The sequence below is a fragment of the Tiliqua scincoides genome, chromosome 2 (assembly GCF_035046505.1).
Source record: "Tiliqua scincoides isolate rTilSci1 chromosome 2, rTilSci1.hap2, whole genome shotgun sequence".
Lineage (NCBI taxonomy): Eukaryota > Metazoa > Chordata > Lepidosauria > Squamata > Scincidae > Tiliqua > Tiliqua scincoides.
In genome coordinates, this window is record NC_089822.1 from 113,914,525 (window position 1) to 113,930,324 (window position 15,800).

Consider the following 15,800-nt stretch of genomic DNA (forward strand, 5'->3'; position numbering starts at 1 on the left):
GGAAGGGACGAACCCCTATGTCACAATGTATTGATGCTGCATGTTTGTTCCATGTTTCCCCCCCACCCATTGATACGAACCCTTCAGGATTGACAAATGTGCCTTTGCTACAAGCCGTGTTGCCTAGGAGAGAAAAAGTTAATGTTCCAAGTCCATGCTCTTGCCCTCAACAGGGCAGAACTGCATGCTCGTTTTGGTGGTAGGATGCCACTCTCCCTTGGAAACACCAAGTACTGTATGCATCTCAGTCCAAAGAATAGATGTGACTGATGCTTGTTTCTCCTGTGTTGTTTCTCCTTGTTTCTTCACTGTTTTCTCCTTGTTCCCAACAGGCAGCTGTCCCACAGGTGAAGACACAGAAGGGAAGCCCGCAACCTGCCTACAGTGACCAGTGTGAGCCTAACTGCTGCTCTGCAAGTTTGCTGACCTACTTGTTGCAGTCAGGTCTCCTGTCATTTGCAAACTCCATGACAATGAACCAGATGATGCAACCAGACCTTGCTGGCATATTTTATTTGGCTCTCTGTTGGATAACTTGCAAGGGCACAATAGCTCTGCTGGGAGATGGTTGGCAACACTACTTATGTGTTTCTCTTTCAGATGTGACTCTATCACTAATACACTTCAGTAAAAACATTGACTTGATCACACCTGGTGTCTCTTCGTTAGGAAATAGGGATCCCGTAACCCCACCCTAATTGCTTCTTACCTCAGCTGGCCTCAGGGTGGGTCTTTGTGGGTGGAGGAGCATCCTCACTCTATGACTCCTCTATGATCATGAGCCCCAATTCTTTGCTGCCATGGTGCACACCAGACAATTGCGGAGGAGAGGAAGGACAGCATACAGGCAGCCATGCTGCCAGGTCCCAGTGTGTGGGATGTGTGTGGGCACGGGGTATGTGTGGGTACCACCGCTGCAGTGGCTTCTGATTGCATCCTGGAGGCCCTCTGAGGCATAGGCTTGGCACCTGTTGGTTGTGGAAACCACGGATGCAGAGTCCATGGATGCCAAGGGTACGCTGTTCTTCACGTGCGCCTATGCAATGATGGAGGGATGTGCAGTGCGGGTGGGGCAGGTGAGACCGAACCACCCCATCATAGTCCATGGAAAAGCACCGCAGCTGCCCTGCCTGCTCACTCATTACACATGAGAAAGCTGGTGTAAGGAGAACCTCCTTGGGTGTAGGGAGAGCCTCCTCAAGTGTAAGCAGGCAGGGCAGCTGTGGTGCTTTTCCATGCACCACGATGGGGTGGTTCTGCCTCACCCGCACTGCACGTCCCTGCAATGGGAGCTTAGAAACATACAAGACAAAAAAACCTGTTGCCACATGTCTAGCAGCCAGCCTCCAGCACCTCACCTGGCGTTTCATCAGCACTCTGGTCAGGAGTGACCAAGAAGCAAGCCAGGAAGATTAGGCTTTATGAGTTGAGGGCACTCTCTCAGCTGCAGCAATGCTTGAACTTTGTCAACCAACTTCCAGCCTGAATATAGTGCTGTTGATGCCACAAGTCAATGAGGATGCTCAAGGCCCTACACAACTCCTGGCAGAGGCCAGTTCCTCAGTCTGAGTATTTTGTGACAATGAGTGGCTATGTGGACTTGCCCTTGTCAGAACTGGATCCCTCAGGTCTGGCCAGTCTTGGAGCTTAGCCACAGCCAGCAGTCACAACTCCCAAACGTCTAGACGCCACCCAGGTGGTTCTCTCACAACATGGAAAAGGCTGCTGATCAGTCCTATACAGATTGCTTCTCTTTGGAAAGGCAGAAATTTCCAACATTACACAGCAGACAGCATTTTGACAGGGAAAACATTCATTTTAATTTTCATTCTGATTTATTTTTTATTTCACCAAGAGGGAAAAGAAAAAAACACAGTCAGTCATCTTATACATTCATATCTGATAGAAAATATATGCACACAAAGAAGAAACAGAAAACAATCAAAGTAAAACTGAAAGCTTGAAATTTGGAAACCAGGATCACACGTGCGCACAACTCTAAGGCACCATGTATATAGCAGGCACTCGTTCGACTTCCAAAGGACAATTCTGGATTGGAAAATGCTACATGGCAGTTGTGGACCTACCATTAGGTCCGATGGGGCAAATGTCACAGATGTGAACCTCTAGGAGTTTCCTGACAGAGTTGGAAACTGTTGTTCCGGTTTTCCGGAAGCATAGTTTATAATGTCGGGGAACCTCAGAGAAGCTTCCCCGACACGGGCTAAGGTCGCACATGGCTCTGTGAGCCTCAGGTGAGTAGGAGGGGATGGATTTTCATGCAGGAGGGGTGGCGACAGCCCACAGAGGGGTACCATCACAAATCTTTGCCCTGGGCACAGGGCTGGGGAGGTCTGCCACTGCTACATGGCATAGCTTGGAAAGATTCACATAAAAGCTGCTGTTCTACACGCTCAAAGAGTTGGACCCTCTGAAAATGAATTGTCAACAGAGAATTGGTTTTTGTAATAGGGTTCCTCCAACATCCCTACCTCTGACTTTTAGTCCCAAGAGGTGGCAGGTGACTGGAGACCTTCAAGCCAAATCGTGTGTGTGCACATGCATGTGTGCAAGCATCTTTTCCAGTGGGTGTTGCTGGTGTCTATTCTGCATCTTGTTTTTGGATTGTGAGCCTCTTGGGGACAGGATACCATTTATTGAATTCTTTTGCTGTATGAACCACTTTGTGAACTACTCCTTCTTCAAAGGTGGTATATAAATATTATTCATAATTCTTCATAATGATATATTGGCAACCTTCAGTCTCGAAAGACTATGGTATTGCGCTCTGAAAGGTGGTTCTGGCACAGCGTCTAGTGTGGCTGAAAAGGCCAATCCGGGAGTGACAATCCCTTCCACACCAGGAGCAAGTGCAGTCTGTCCCTGGTCTGTCTCCCTGGCTATGGGCCTTCCTTCTTTGCCTCTTTGCCTCAGACTGTTGGCCAAGTGTCTCTTCAAACTGGGAAAGGCCATGCTGCACAGCCTGCCTCCAAGCAGGCCGCTCAGAGGCCAGGGTTTCCCACTTGTTGAGGTCCATTCCTAAGGCCTTCAGATCCCTCTTGCAGATGTCCTTGTATCGTAATCTCTAGCCAAGCTAGCTAGCTTCAGGAGGCAGATGACATTTCCAATAAAGCACAGGCAGTACTGCTCAAATTCTTCCTACAGCTTCCTTGAAGGACACTGCCCTGGGTTGAGAGCTTTCAGCCTCAACCACTCATGGCAGCAACAAGATACTGATAAGGAGAGTAAAAGTCTTGTGCCCTGCAAGGTTTGACTAGTTAGAGATGAGGAAGTGTGCATCCTTCTTAACTGTGAGTTTACCTATGAGCAAACCCTGCAGCAAAACCCTGCAAATGGTCCCTTCAGTCCTTCCAGCTATGTCCAACGTTTCAAAGAACTGATGGGAGAGCATGCTGAATAGGACGGATATGCTATCTTGAAAAAGCTGCTTGATTCCTATGGGCACAGACAGATTTGACCACCATGAGTTAGGAACATGGCAAGTTCCACAGACAACTTTTAACAATGACAAGTACCCAGGAAGGCTGGCTGGACATAAAATGGTCCTATTTACATGCCAAGCAGATACTGGTTTAAACTAGTTTAGCTTCCCCCAAAGAATCCAGGAAACTAGTTTGATGAAGATACTGTGTTTGATTACCTTTTTCACAGCTACAGCTCTCAGGGTTCTCTGAGGAAAGAGATTGACTCTTAAACCAGTTTACATCTGGAGGATGAGTGCAGAAGTCAAAGATGAAATCAAAGATCACACCAACAGCAAAAGGCAAAGTGCAAAGCAGACAGAGGCCCAGAAAAGGTCAACAAGCGAGTGATGGCATAGAGCAGAGGTCTCCAAACCCCGGCCCGGGGGCCAGATGCGGCCCGCAGCAAGCCACTTTCCGGCCCGCGGACAACCTCTTGTCCCCTGAAAGCCTCTGGCCTACTCAACTGAACAAGACCAGAACTGTGCTCTGATTGTGTTTGGAGGGTGTTCTGAGGGCCAGAAAGGTTGAATGAATGAGCCCATTCATTCATTTATTCACTCATCTAAGTTCCATCTCTAATTTATTTATTGAAATTTTATATTGAAATTTTTTTTCCGGCCCTCCACACCACCTCAGATATTTGATGCGGCCCTCTGGCCTAAAAGTTTGGAGACCCCTGGCATAGAGTATGGTCATTTATAGACCTAGCTACTACTGGCAGGTCTAGAGCCTGGGGAGTATCAAGACAGGCTCCCTCTCGCTCCAGCCTCACTGACCAATTTGGAATCTGGCCTCCTCCCTCCAGTGAAAGGCATAATTCAGGCAGCAGAGGTCAATTGCTGCTCTCATCATTCTCCCCTTCTTCCTCCTCAAGATCCTCCAGGATGAGCTCATCAATGTCAAACGCCAAACTGCCTTGACTTATGCAAGTGTCCACAGTGGAGCCTGTGCTTACATGTTCTTCACTGGGATAGATCACCTTGGGCAAGCCATTCCTGACCCGGCTTCGGGGATGCACGCAGTGGGTTCCTGGCACATGGGGCTCTGTAAGGGAGGGAAGGACATACGGTAAGGGTGGCAAACACATTTACCACTCATAGTTCTGGTGATGACAGCCTGTTTCACTGGAATTCGCACACCAGTTTCCTTGTCCATCCACACCTGAATCCACTTTCCTGCACCTTGTTCCCCATCTCTCTGTCCGTGAGGTTCTTCCATTCCCCCATTTGTTTCTTCTGTGCAGTCATCAAGCTACCAGTGCCAAACAAGGGCAAACACCATGGAACCAAGTCATAAGAAAGCCTCTCCCTGTCTCTTGTACATAGTCTTGCAGCCCAATCTACCGGATCTCTTCACACACTGATGCAGCAGTACTGATGTGGGCTCCGCTCAATCCTCCTCGGAATAAGGGAACATTTGTCACTTTGTCCCAGGGTAAGCCCATGCAGGCCCAGTGGGTCAACTTGGACCCGCGCTAACTCTATACCTGGCGCAAGTCCCTGTCGACCCAGGAAGGCAGATCAGGCCTGAAAAGGGGGAATGTCAAGATTCAGTATGCGCCAGCACCACAGAACCCACCACCCCTGGGTCTGATCCACCCTCCTCCCCACCCCACAAACAGGGAGCATCACCTCCCTGTTCCACCCACACCTCCCCCCCACATGGCTTTACCTGCTCTCATAGGCCATTCTGTTTGCATGCAAGAGGCCTCTGCAGGCATGTGATGCTTGGGCCACTGGTTTTCAGCTGCTGTTAAGCAGTCTCCACCAGTGCAATGCTAGTTATGCCAGCACCGAGCCAGCATAGGATTGGCCCATTATTTATCTTAAAATAGCTGAAAGATGTCTTGTAAAAAGCAGAGGAAAGCGAGTACAAAGAGCTTTTCCCCCCAAACAAAGAATGTGCTCCCATCTTACTACAATCATCCATAACTATAAATGAGATCAAGGTCTTTCTACCCTATTCCTGCAAACTGAACACCACTAAACATCCAAAAAGCTGCACTTCTGTCACTCTTGACTAGCTGTTTCAGAACACACCCTAGCCACTAAGCATGGAAGAGACTTGCGAGGTGGCTCACATTCAGTCTCACCTCTCCGGTTGTAGCAATCCTCTGCAAAGCAGGAATGCTGCTGTCTGCTCCGTGGCCTTTGGACCCTGCGAGGTGGGATAATCAAGGTTGGTAGTACAGGGGTATGGCAACTGTAGCAGGGAGATGGGATCCCCATCTGGCCTTGTCCTCTGCAGGGAAGAAATGTATGGTCCATATATCAGGTCCATATATGATCCATTTATTGTCCCATTTTCTGGCACTCTATATTGTGTTAATCATTTTTAATCAATCTTTTACAGCTCACTCAGAAAGACCATTACACCATAGAGAAAAATTATTCACTTCAATCTAGTTGACATTACAGGCATGCCCCTGTATCTGTGGATAGTGAGGACACCTCCCTCCACCCTCCAGAGACAAGGGGAGCTCTGCTCCCCTCGCTTCCAAAGAGTCTTCAGAGCCCAGCATAGGCTGCACATGTCTGCCTACAGTCTCTGCCAGGCTCAGAATGACTGTAAAAGGTTAAAAAAAAATCACTTCTGTTTTTTTCAGCAAAACCAAATGCCTTTAAAAGGCATTATGAGGGCCAGGGAAGCCCCAGAGGCATCAGTCCACATCCTCTGCCAGGCTCAGAAGACCCAGGGCACATGGGGGGCACAGGGGGGATAAGTGGATATGGGATCTGTGGATACAGGGGATTCCTGTATTAATATTCCTATGTCCTTATTCCAACACAGATGAAAAATGATGTGGTACAGGGTTCAGGAGAGCAGTATTTCAGATTGCAGGGGAATCTACCTCACAGCCTCCCTGCACTTTAGAATGCCTCCCACAGGCTTCTGAGAGGCACTTCCAGTTTTTTTGTAAAACTGGAAATATTTCTCAGCCTCCGGAAGGCCTTCTGAGGCGCAGGAATGCAAGGCCTTGCAGGAAGGCCTCTGAAAGACACTTCCAGTTTTGGCTGAAAACCGGAAATGCCTTTCGGAGGCCTTCCCTCCCTGTGCCTCAGATGGCCTCCAGATGCAACTGGAAGACTCTTCCAGTCACATCTGGAAGAGCCAACTCACAGATTTGATTATCCGTGGGTTTTGGTATCCATGGGTTCTGATATCCGTGGGTTTTGGGTTTGGGGGGGGGTCTGGAATGAATCCCCCACAGATACCAAAATTCCACCTGTAATTCTCCATCTGCAGTCTGAAGTGGCGAGTTCCAGGAACTTTGTACTGCATGATTTATCTGTATGTATTTATCTGCCTTTGGTCAATTACTGTGCTGACTATATTCCAGAGGCAAGTAGTCTTCAACCACACCTAGGATTCTGGAGCTCTCTTGACTTTGACCCACTAGAATTCATGTCTCCTTCCACACAGTGAATTAAACCTGAAATTACAAGTTTTCCAAGCTTCAGTTCAGTACGTTTGTCAAATTAAGGACACAGGATTTTCAGGGCTCCATATCACATGCACTGGGACGGCTAATGCAGATACTACAATCCCCCCCCCACCTTTCTGGTGCACACACTCCTTGCTTCTTACCTGAAGCTGCGCTGACATGATGGGCAGTGGAACTCTGCTATGCCCCACATTTTGTCATACGGCACTGGGTCATAGCGCTTCCTACACAAGCGGCAACGAGAAACCTGTGGAGAGGATCAAGGAAGAAGGCTAAGCTGGTATTGATTCATTAAATTAGCATAAGTTTGCATATGACTAACTGATTGCATATGACTAAGGTGTCCTTATGCTGCCAGAACTCATGTGCCATTTCAAACCTCAGGTGGAGAATTAACTGCATGTTTGAATCCTCCCCCCTCCCCAACTTACTGCACAAGGAAACGAATGTTCTGGCAGCATAAGATGCTTTAAGGTGGTTGCAAATGTGATGTACCAGCTGGAGCAGCCAGTCCACTGCCACGAGTGGTGGTGGCAGCCTTCCAGCGGCCCCTGGCACCTGTGCAGGTGGTTGGAGGGAGGGGGAGGAGAAGGGAGAAGACTGGGAAGAACAAGGACTAGAAGGGGGCAGTATCAGTGGTGGCACAGATATCCTGTCACACTTCCAGGCCTTGATTCACTTTCCTGGGTTTTTAATTGACTATGGCGCAATCCTAACCCCTTATGTCAGTACTTTCCAGCACTGGCATAGCAGTGCCAATGGGACGTGTGCTGCATCCTGCAGTTGGATGTCACTCACGGAGGCCTCCTCAAAGTAAGAGAATGAGCTCTACTGAGAAATAGTGGGATGCAGCAGGTACGGGGCAAAATGTGACAAAGTGAGGGCATGGAGAAGCCTCACCTCCCTTTTCCGTTTGCCAATGCTACACTTTCTATCTCCTTACCCTCAAATCCCACATCACATATAAGTTTTGTAGCAGACATAATTTGAACACACTGGTCTGCTGCCATCATGTGTAGCTTGACCCTCTGTCTTCTTTTTGGGTAGTTGCCCCAAGGAGCTTCCCACCTCATGTTGATGGGGGTTTAGGAGACAACAGAGTGAAAGGCAAAATTATTAACAGTATTTATATACCGCTTTTCAACAAAAAGTTCACAAAGCGGTTTACAGAGAAAAATCAAACAACTAAATGGCTCCCTGTCCCAAAAGGGCTCACAATCTAAAAAGATGCAAATGAATACCAGCAGACAGCCACTAGAACAGACAGTGCTGGGGTGAGGTGGGCCAGTTACTCTCCCCCTGCTAAAAAAAAGGATCACCCACTTGAAAAAGTGCCTCTTACCCAATTAGCAGGGTTAAAATGGGAGAAGCAAAGCTAGCAAGGGATAAGACACCAATTTCCCATGCAACAAATCTCTGCATATAACTAGATCAAACCACTACCCTTTACATATACTCACCTGTTTTCTTTCTGGGACTCGACGCCACCACATACTGTCACAGGGGCTGCAGGTAAACTGGTGGTCAACAGGAGGGATAAGATTCTTTTGGGCATTATCGAACATGCGTAAATTTTTCTGGGTCAGAGGGAGGACCTTCAGATGCTGAGCAATTTCCTGGGGAAGTGAAAATGAAACGTGTGTGAGAATCGCACCTTGTGGGCAATCTAGGGGGCACCCCTTCATAACAGAAGGCCACAAATATGCTCCCCCCCCAGAGTTAACTCAGCTCCCTCATGCCTCACCAAGTTTTGCAAGTGGTCAGCCTATGAAAAGGAAGGAACACAATCACTGTCTTCCCATTTCTAGTGATTGGGTTGAGATGGATGTTGGCCATCATGGGAGAGAGGTCCAAGCTGGTTTAGGAGAGGCTTCTCATAGACCAGCCTCACTGAAGCATGTGCACTTGGCGTTTGTAGGAGGAATCTGATGCCTTTGTTCCAGAGTATCTGATGCTAAGAAGACACCAAGAAGCAAGGCAGCATTTTATTTTCTTCAGGTTACTATGCCAGGAAGGCACCTACTGCCCCTCAGAAGTAGTTTACATGTGTCTTGACTGATTTGGGGGCATGATACACTTTCCTCTCACCCCACTTGTTTTAGTCTTAATAAAACTTTGTTTTGCTCACCATCATTTGCCTCAAAATGTTATGACAACGGGGTAAGGAACTGGGGGGGGGGCTGGGTGACCCACATCTTAGCATGCTCTGCTTATTCAGAATCTCGCATGCTCTGCACATGGGGCAAACACTGCTGTGGTGGGTGAAGGAAGTCAACACCAGACTGGTGGCAGACTAGTGAAGCCAACTTCAGTCAGTGGAAGCTGGTCTGATATCTGGGAGACGGCAAGGAAAATCTGCATGCTTGGGCTGAACTGGGGAGCAGTGGGACTTCCTTGTTATTCCAAATTAACACAGAATCACAATAGTGATCTTTGGCCCAGTCCTATCCATGAGAAATGCTGGCACAAAATGTGATTTGCCAGCATAAAGAGAGCTCCGCTGGCAGAAGACATCTACCACCATGCCAACACCGGCACAATGTGCCTGAAACCCTGCGCTGACGCAAACCTGATGCTGGCCAGCTGCCAACATAACCCAATCAGTTAGGGATGTTCTCTAGGAATTCTTTGGGTGTGTCATGGGCATGATGCAGGTGGAGTGCCAAATCCTATCCCCGCACAATAGACATACCCCTTTTGGTAGATAATTGTTACACAAGCCACAGACCAGGTATAGATTAGCAGTGGTTCTCACACATTTAGCATCGGGACCCACTTTTTAGAATAAGAATCTTGTCAGGACCCACCGGAAGTGATGTTATGACCGGAAGTGACATCACCAAGCAGGGAAATTTTTAACAATCCTAGGCTGCAATCCTACCTACACTTACCCAGGAGTAAACCCCATTTACTATCGTTGTTAAAAGCATATGCATAGTAGTCTGTCAGAAGTACAGGTCTGTAACATTTCCCCAAATGCAGTCACATACTATGGTAGCATCAAGTCTAATATATTAAAAATAAAATATTAAAAAGAATGGGGACCCACCTGAAATTGGCTCGCGACCTACCTAGTGGGTCCCAACCCACAGTTTGAGAAACACTGGATTAGAGGATTCTCATAGGGGGCCGTGCACATGTTACAAGCACCAAAAACACACAACAAAACACACAACACAGTTGGGATTTAACTGATCCCCAATGGCTCTTCTTCCATAATCAGAACCCCAACAGCCCAGACTGTTTCTATCCTCACCTTGATTTTCTTGTCATTCTTAGGATAATTCTTTGGCTTCTGCAAAGGGAAAAAATAAAGTGATAAGAGTGGTTTCATGCTACTCACTTCTTCCTCTCCCCATCACCTGCCAACATACGCTTCTGAGGATAATGTAGAACATAAAGCCCTTCAGAATTGCCCAGCAACCATCTAACACTCTCTTCAGTCTAAAATAGTTGGAAAAGCAGCCAATGGTTGCTAAGCTACTGCCAAATACTTCTTGTTTTACACCTAGACCGGCAAAGATGTTATTTTAGACTCATCCAAGTAATGCCAAACACCTGCTTTCTTTGCTTTCATTCAAATTTTCAAGAATTCTTGTGCCAAGTACAACTGATCACAGACAGCAATCTTTAAAAACAAGGAACAATGTTTGTTAGGCAGGTAAGATCTGTCAAATGCCCCAACACACTATTAACACCTCATCTTATTAACATCCACCTATTAACAAGTGGAGCCTGGGAGGTGAAGGGCCAGAGAGAGGCCAGACCAGGAAAGAATCCAGCTAGTCTATGAAAGACTAGAACTATTCAAATGTAAAAATCCCTGGGGGGGGGGGGGGTTAAACAGCCTGCCTATGTAAACCGCCTTGGATTAAAGTCTGAGGACCAAAGAAAGTCGGTATATAAATACCTGTATAAATAAATAAATAAATCCCTTAATCACCTGTTTCTCCTGCTCCTCTTCTTGTGTCAGTTTGTGCACCACTTTCTAAAAGAAGAGGAAAAGGATTGGATATGGCTACTGGAAAGTAAGAGAAGTACTGACAGTTGAGGCCAATATTGAATCCAGAAAATAAGAAACATGGGATAGATAAGTGAATGTTAAGAACATAACATAAGAACATAAGAACAGCCCCACTGGATCAGGCCATAGGCCCATCTAGTCCAGCTTCCTGTATCTCACAGCGGCCCACCAAATGCCCCAGGGAGCACACCAGATAACAAGAGACCTCATCCTGGTGCTCTCCCCTACATCTGGCATTCTGACTTAACCCATTCCTAAAATCAGGAGGTTGCGCATACACATCATGGCTTGTACCCCATAATGGATTTTTCCTCCAGAAACTTGTCCAATCCCCTTTTAAAGGCGTCTAGGCTAGACGCCATCACCACATCCTGTGGCAAGGAGTTCCACAGACCGACCACACGCTGAGTAAAGAAATATTTTCTTTTGTCTGTCCTAACCCGCCCAACACTCAATTTTAGTGGATGTCCCCTGGTTCTGGTATTATGTGAGAGTGTAAAGAGCATCTCCCTATCCACTCTGTCCATCCCCTGCATAATTTTGTATGTCTCAATCATGTCCCCCCTCAGGCGTCTCTTTTCTAGGCTGAAGAGGCCCAAACGCCGTAGCCTTTCCTCATAAGGAAGGTGCCCCAGCCCCGTAATCATCTTAGTCGCTCTCTTTTGCACCTTTTCCATTTCCACTATGTCTTTTTTGAGATGTGGCGACCAGAACTGGACACAATACTCCAGGTGTGGCCTTACCATCGATTTGTACAACGGCATTATAATACTAGTCGTCTTGTTCTCAATACCTTTTCTAATGATCCCAAGCATAGAATTGGCCTTCTTCACTGCCACCGCACATTGGGTCGACACTTTCATCGACCTGTCCACCACCACCCCAAGATCTCTCTCCTGATCTGTCACAGACAGCTCAGAACCCATCAGCCTATATCTAAAGTTTTGATTTTTTGCCCCAATGTGCATGACTTTACACTTACTGACATTGAAGTGCATCTGCCATTTTGCTGCCCATTCTGCCAGTCTGGAGAGATCCTTCTGGAGCTCCTCACAATCACTTCTGGTCTTCACCACTCGGAAAAGTTTGGTGTCGTCTGCAAACTTAGCCACTTCACTGCTCACCCCTGTCTCCAGGTCATTTATGAAGAGGTTGAAAAGCACCGGTCCCAGGACAGATCCTTGGGGCACACCGCTTTTCACCTCTCTCCATTGTGAAAATTGCCCATTGACACCCACTCTCTGCTTCCTGGCCTCCAACCAGTTCTCAATCCACGAGAGGACCTGTCCTCTAATTCCCTGACTGTGGAGTTTTTTCAGTAGCCTTTGGTGAGGGGCCGTGTCAAACGCCTTCTGAAAGTCCAGATATATAATGTCCACGGGTTCTCCCGCATCCACATGCCTCTTGACCTTTTCAAAGAATTCTATAAGGTTCGTGAGGCAAGACTTACCCTTACAGAAGCCATGCTGACTCTCCCTCAGCAAGGCCTGTTCCCTCAGCAGGCAATGTTCTTGTTCTTGTTGCTGTTGTTGTTATATAAGTGAATGTTGCAAACCAACTTTATGCTTAATGTTGTAACTCCCACTTTAAAGACATACAGCCGAATGATATTGTTCCCTTACCCTGTGTTGAGCCCCATCCTGCCCAATGGGGCTGTCTGGATCTGTGCCAGCAAAATTGCTGGTGCAAGTCCAACGAACACTTGTGTAGGGCTTTCAGGCCCAGGACAGGGGTTAGGATATGGCGGAGGCCTCCTCCACCATCTCCACCCTCCTTCCCGGGCCTGAATCATCCCCTCCCTGCTCTCCCATGCCCTGAAACACCCCCTTCCCACTTCTGTCCTGCCTTCCTGCCACCCTCCTCCTGCCCCTGAGCTACCCGGCACCATACTTACTGGCGCCAGCAGCCATTCCTTGGAATTCAGTGCCAATAGGCTGGCACAGGCCTGTCCGCTAGTGCTGCTCACTCGTGGCGTATCAAAAAGCATTTACAGTGCTTTTATGACAACCAGTGCTGGTGCACAGAGGATAGAATTGAGCTGTAAATGGACTGATTGTGAAATTGCTGAAACTAGAATCGATCAGCAACTTTGATTCTATTTATTTAGCTTATAAGCAGATCTCAGATTCTTCTCTGATTACAGGTGTTGACCTTGCGTAGCAAAGCTAAGAAGGATTAGTCATCACTACTGTTATGAACAGCCACTGTGCTTAAATTGTATACATTGGAGCTTGGCATAGACATGTCACAGACCTATTTGTAGGATTTGCATTTCATGGCCTTTTTGCCCTCACTGTTTACCATTTTTGTTCTCTGTACCTATGTGATTGTGTATGCACATATCTGCTAACTAAGAACTGGTCCATTTGACAAAGTGGCATCTAGGCCATGAAAGCTCAAGTCACAAAATACCGGTTGAACCTTGTCATCTGCAGATTTTATATTCATGGATTTGACTCAATGTGGGTCCCGTTGCGACCCACATTGAGGCCTGACCTGTACTTTCCAAACACAATTGAAGCATCACCCTTGTCATGTCTGGAGGGTGTTCTGAGGAGGGCCTTAGAATATCACCTATGGTTTTTTCGGGGAAAAACAGCAGTGATCTAAGGCCTTCTGGAGTCCATAGAAGGTGTTCAGAATCCCTCTGGATGCGACTGAAGCACAGATCCAGTCACGTTCAGAGGTGTGGATTTAATTATCCGCAGGTTTCTGCAACTGCAAGACTATTGTCTTTCCAGTAAAAGACCTGCACTGCTACCTGTGCTACCTGCACTGCTACAAGACCAGGTAAATCTTGAAAATATCCAAAAAGGGAGGGGCCTGATCAGGATTCAGACTGCAGTACGCGAGGAGGGGACATTTAGCCCTTTCCCCTTATCCTGTAATCCTGTTGAAAACAGCCCATCCAAAGTTGCTAAAAGCCCCAGGAGGGAAGTGGGCACCTCCTCCCCAACTCCCTTTCTGATTGTAGCCTCCCACAAAAGAGTAACATTAGAAATGCAGTGGGGAAAGGAACATGGTATCATGTGTGATATAAACATTTGCCTTCAGTCCTGACTGGCAGGACTTAGGTGAACCCAGATAAGCTAAGGGAGCAATCCTATCTTGTGCTGGAACAGGGAAGCCAGGAGGCTTGTGCTGTATCCAGTGCAGGATAGGTGCCCAAAGTGGCTCAGCCAGAGGTAAGGGGAAACTCTTCCCCTTACCTCCAGGTAAGCCACTGCAGCCCCATGGGTCTCCTCAGATGCGCACCACCCCCCGAGGTGGCACAAGTTCAAGGAGAGCAGAGCGGCTTGAAGCTGCTCTGTGCTGCTTGAGAACGGGGGTTGGGATCTGGCATAACAGTCAGATCCCAGTCCTGCCTCCCACTCTCCCTGCCCACCCCTGGGACCGCCCTCCCCCTGCCCCATGAGGCTCCCTCCTGCCTCCTCCCTGCCCCCCCAGACCGCTGTGTTGGCCGAGCTTGGCTGACGCAACTTACCTGGGGGAAGCTGCGCTGGCATAGCTTCCTCCTGAGGAGGTACAAATGTGCTTTATGGCACATCTGCGACCCTCCTAGGCTGGTGCAAGGGACCTGCGCCAGCCTAACGTGCAGTTAGGATTGCGCTGCACATCTATCCCTTTCCCTGTGGCTATCTTTCAGTACTGGCCTCACAGTTCAATTTTACCAATTTCCCAGCATTCAGCATCCGCCTAAGATAAACAGACAGAGCATTACCAAAGCTACAGGATCGTCCTGAAGGCTCTGTTCATTTTCTGAGTCTGTATCATTCTGGTCCACACCTGAGGAACAACAAGACATGCTTACAGCAGACTGAAAATGAGGAGTTGTCACGTTAGTTATTTTTATTTTTCACATTTTTATACTGCCCTTCCTCCAAAGAGCTCGGGGTGGTGTGCATGGTTCCTCCCCTTCTTTTGTCTTCACAACCCTGTGAGGTAGGTAAGACTGAGAGATAGTGACTGGCCCAAAGTCATCCAGGAAGCTTTATGACTGAGACGGGATCTGAACTAGGATTTTCCAGGTCTAAGTCCAACTCCTGAACCATGACACCATCCTGATTCTCCACACATTTGTCTGCTTACAATTTAACAGGTTTGTCCTTGAGTTGATCAGATCTGACCACAGTGGTCCAAGTCCTAGTGACTTCTAGATTGATTACTGTAACACTTGCTATGTGGAGCTGCCCTTGAAGATGGTTCAGAAGCTGCAATTAGTGCAGAATGTGGTGGCCAGGGTGGTTACTGGAGCTAGGTGGTTTGCTTCTGTTGGACTGCTGCTTCAGTGACTGCACTGACTGCCCATTCGCTTCCAGGTCCAATTCAAGGTGCTTGTTTTCACCTTTAAAGGCCTCACGGTTTGGGGTCAGGTTATCTGAGGGACCGCCTTCTCCCATATTTTCCGGCCTACCCTCTTAGGTCATCTGAAGGGGCTTTCCTGCCAGTGCCACCTTTCTCCCAAGTTAGAGGGATGGCAGCATGGGGATCAGCCTTCTCAGTTGTGGCCCCACAATTATGGAATTCCCCTACTGGGGGAATTAAGATCTACCCCCTTCCTCATGGTATTTTGTTGAGGGCTCCAAATGGTTTTTGTTTCATTCGGCATTTGGGTTGTTGTCCTCTTATGCGGTATAGCAGTTCCCTGAATGTTAAATTTTTTTGTCCTTCTCCAATTGGCGCTCTCTCTCTCTCTCTCTCTCTCTCTCTCTCTCTCGTTTTTATAAATTGTATTTATTTAATTTTTTTTCTTTATAAATTTTAAGCCACCTTGAACATCTTGTTCCCTTACTTGGGCTGCATTGGTGCAGGAAAGTTGGATAGGATTGAACTCTAAGGACTAAAT

General features: G+C 47.6%; 1 protein-coding gene across 1 annotated transcript in view; it reads right to left on the reverse strand.

The window, feature by feature from the left end:
- Positions 1-1,875: 1,875 nt before the first annotated feature.
- The window catches only part of SHFL (shiftless antiviral inhibitor of ribosomal frameshifting), a 36,940-nt gene continuing 23,015 nt past the window's right edge, over positions 1,876-15,800 (reverse strand). Inside the window, exons 3-9 of the mRNA XM_066616274.1 lie at positions 14,676-14,740; positions 10,874-10,918; positions 10,187-10,225; positions 8,391-8,546; positions 7,074-7,177; positions 5,578-5,726; positions 1,876-4,529 (exon numbers count right to left, since the gene is read on the reverse strand). Coding sequence (XP_066472371.1) covers positions 4,318-4,529; positions 5,578-5,726; positions 7,074-7,177; positions 8,391-8,546; positions 10,187-10,225; positions 10,874-10,918; positions 14,676-14,740 — 770 coding nt within the window. The 3' untranslated portion in view covers positions 1,876-4,317. The remainder of the gene's footprint in view (positions 4,530-5,577; positions 5,727-7,073; positions 7,178-8,390; positions 8,547-10,186; positions 10,226-10,873; positions 10,919-14,675; positions 14,741-15,800) is intronic.